We start from the raw sequence: 3,407 nt of genomic DNA on the forward strand, positions 1-3,407 counted from the left end.
ACAAAAAAATTAAAAAAAAATCAGCCAGGTGTAGTGGTGCACACCTGTAGTCTCAGCTACCTTAGGAGGATCAAGTGGAAAGATCACCTGAGCCCAGGAGTTTAAGGCTACAGTGAGCTAACTGTGCCAGCTGAGGTGACAGAGCAAGACCTTGTCTTATAAACACATACAACCCAATATTTCAACATTTTAAGATAGGCAGACTTCCTAATAAAGACAAAAAATGATCTTTTAATCATAGTATCACAAGAGCCGTATTTGTCAAAGACCATATTTGATTTAATTCATCAAAATTGAGATGTTCATGATCAGTCAGATTGGATACTTTCAAAGCAGAAGGGAATCTTCAAATGGAATACCTTCTCTGGCTTTTTGAGGACTCTGAAGGGCTCATTTGGTACATATAATTCAATTATCCAAATTTCATAAATTCACAAACTTTAAAATAAAATATACAGTCTACTGTCAATACAAATATTATTTTAAAATTTATCAAATATTTTCTTCAAAGAATTTAGGCTAAATAAAATATGCTTTAATCAAGGTTACTTGGCCTTTTCTTTTTTTAAATCATGGGTGTAAAGATTCATCATATTCACGTGAAAAGAAATAAATGCACATAATGTTGTAAACTTATAGTAATACTATGAAAATATTGAGTATGTAGGAAAAATGACTTTCTTTACTGGTAAATCTTATATGACTTAAGGATGATGTTGATAGGCAACCATGTATACACACAAAGAGGCCAAAGCCCTGTGAAGCTCACATTTTCCCAGCTGTTCAACAAATAGCACATGTGAAGAGGCTATCAAATGTGTAGGACAGTAGTCATTTTTGGATAAGCAAAAACAGAATAACAATTGACCCTAAATCAGAAAATACATATTATCTCACTACGTTCTTCAGAAAGAAATGTTACCTATCAAACTCTATAAATGAATACCAAATAGTACTACTGTGCTGAATTTCCACATTTTTGAAAAGGAACAGTAAAAGACAGACAAGAAAATAAAAAATTTAAAAACTCACTGCATTGGCACGTTGATCCCAGTCATGTTTGTCATCTGACAAAATTTCCCTGATTTTGTTTAATGTTTCTTCAAGTTCTCGACTAGAATAGATCTTAAAGAAAAGATTCAGAATTATAAGAATATTTTTTGCCATGAAAAAAACATCAGAATTCTACCCTGATGTTTAAAAGAATCTTTCAAATTATAATGTTATTTCCCATTCTAGCATCATTTCTTACTGGGGAACAGAAATACATTACAGACAATAATAAAATGAAATGCTTTGTCTTCCATCCTAATTTCTTACTCTTTTTGTTATCTTCCCTTCATGAGTAACTTCAAATATACTCTTAAAATACCCCGTAATTTTAAAACAAGATGGAGATACCTTAGCATTAATAAAAGCAGGCCTAATTTCGCAAAATAACTTTAAGTATATAACCTGTCTTATTTCATTCACATATTTAATATATAATATTGCAAAAAGGACACGTTTCAAGATAGTTTTGTTCTTCTCTCCTCTGCCATTATAAACTGAAGCCAAGGTAAGTTACATGCTTTGTTTTCTCTAGAGTCAATCATTTGCCAAACAGCTATACACCATTATTTTTTCATTTATTTAACAAATATTTACATAATAGGGATGTATTAGACAAGACATTAGGAAGATTAAGGTGAGCAAAAACAAACACGGTCTTTGCTTTATGGAGGTTACAATCTAGTCAGTGAGATCTAAATTTTTTTTTTTTTTTGAGACAGAGCCTCAAGCTGTCCCCCTGGGTAGAGTGCCATGGCATCACAGCTCACAGCAACCTCCAACTCCTCGGCTCAAGCGAGTTTCCTGCCTCAGCCTCCCAAGTAGCTGGAACTACAGGCGCCCGCCACAACGCCTGGCCATTTTTTGGTTGCAGCCATCATTGTTGTTTTGGCAGGCCCGGGCTGGATTTGAACCTGCCACCTTAGGTGTATGTGGCTGGCGCCTTAGCCACTTGAGCCACAGGCTCCAAGCCAAGATTTAAAATAATTAATCAAGAGACATAATATATGAAATTATAAATAGGAAGTACTACAAAGGAGAATGAAAGTCTATATATAACAGAGGATTAACCTACTCAGGAAAGTCAAGCTTGAGCTAAGAGCTAAAGTATTAGAAGGATATCATTAGGCAAAGTGGAGAGAGATTTGAATGTGAAAGTGTCTAGTATGTACAAAAGTCTTGTGACAGAAAGTAATTGAAAGAAGTCCACAGTATAGGAGTATAGAATATAAATGGTACTAAAAGAGCCAGTGACCCCAGCCTAAGTGAATCAATGCAGCATCTTTCCTTATATTACAGTTGAGGTTCAAAGGTGGACACATGACCTAAATCAATTTCACAAGTATTACAGGATCAACTGGTAAAGAGGCACAGGGTAGTGAAAGTATGAGGCTGGAACAGCTGAAACTATGTTGATGACCATGAGGGAAAATAATGCAAAGCAATCAGAAGGACTGACAGAGAGAAATGGAATCCTGGTGATACCATTTGAGTCCTTTCACCAAACTGTCCTACTCACATCTTTTGCTTTCACCAACTATTAAATTCACCTTTTGCTTAAAAAATAGAGAGAGAGAGAAAGAGAGACCTTGCATGTGTAAAAGGAGAACAGGGCATGAGACAGGGCTGAAGATGTAGGAGGGGGACCAGATAACATTTTGTTACAGAATGGTTCCTAGAAGCTTCTAAGCTGGTTCTTTCCTGCCTCCTACCTTCCCTTCACAAAAGCTCTTTTGCCATTTTCCAGAAGAAGGCCAGGAGCATTTTTTAGTATAATGCACTGCCCTGCAATATACTGCAGGGCTTCCCTTTCCCTAACAAGAAAAAAAAAAGGGTCAACTCAAAATTGTACTTCAGTGATGGGGAATATAATTTTTTAAACATTCTTTTAATGAGTACATAAGCAAAAGAAGTTTGAAAACCAGTAAGTTAGGAATCTGTTGCAGTAGAATGATTCCTAGGTTTCTAACTTTAGTAATGTTAATTCTATACACATAAAGAATACTGGAAGACTAGGCTTTCAAAGAGGAATATCAAGATTCCAATTTCAAATATTTTGAGTTTGAGATGCCTTTGAGACATCCAAAAGGAGACATCAAGTAAATAATCACAGTGGATAAATTAGTTTGGTGCTCTGGAGAGGTCTGGCTTAAAGATTATCTATATAAAGGTGGGGACTGAAGCCAGGGGTTTGAAGGAGTTGACTCAGTAAGAAAATGGAGAGTGAGAAGATAGAAGCCAGAACTAACCCTTAAGAAATGCTAAGATTGGCTCGGCGCCTGTGGCTCAAGCAGCTAAGGCGCCAGCCATGTACACCTAAGGTGGTGGGTTCGAATCCCCAGCCCGGGCCCGCCAAA

General features: G+C 36.3%; 1 protein-coding gene across 7 annotated transcripts in view; it reads right to left on the bottom strand.

Annotated features, from left to right (window-relative positions):
• Positions 1–3,407, bottom strand: part of CLASP2 (cytoplasmic linker associated protein 2) — a 216,714-nt gene that overhangs the window by 130,721 nt on the left and 82,586 nt on the right. For all 7 annotated transcript variants that reach the window (XM_023513932.1, XM_023513941.1, XM_023513940.1 and 4 more), the window contains one exon: positions 1,033–1,125. In XM_023513932.1, the coding sequence (XP_023369700.1) occupies positions 1,033–1,125 (93 nt within the window). The remainder of the gene's footprint in view (positions 1–1,032; positions 1,126–3,407) is intronic.

This window comes from Otolemur garnettii, unplaced genomic scaffold, assembly GCF_000181295.1.
Source record: "Otolemur garnettii isolate 467f Iridium unplaced genomic scaffold, OtoGar3 scaffold00002, whole genome shotgun sequence".
Taxonomy (NCBI): domain Eukaryota; kingdom Metazoa; phylum Chordata; class Mammalia; order Primates; family Galagidae; genus Otolemur; species Otolemur garnettii.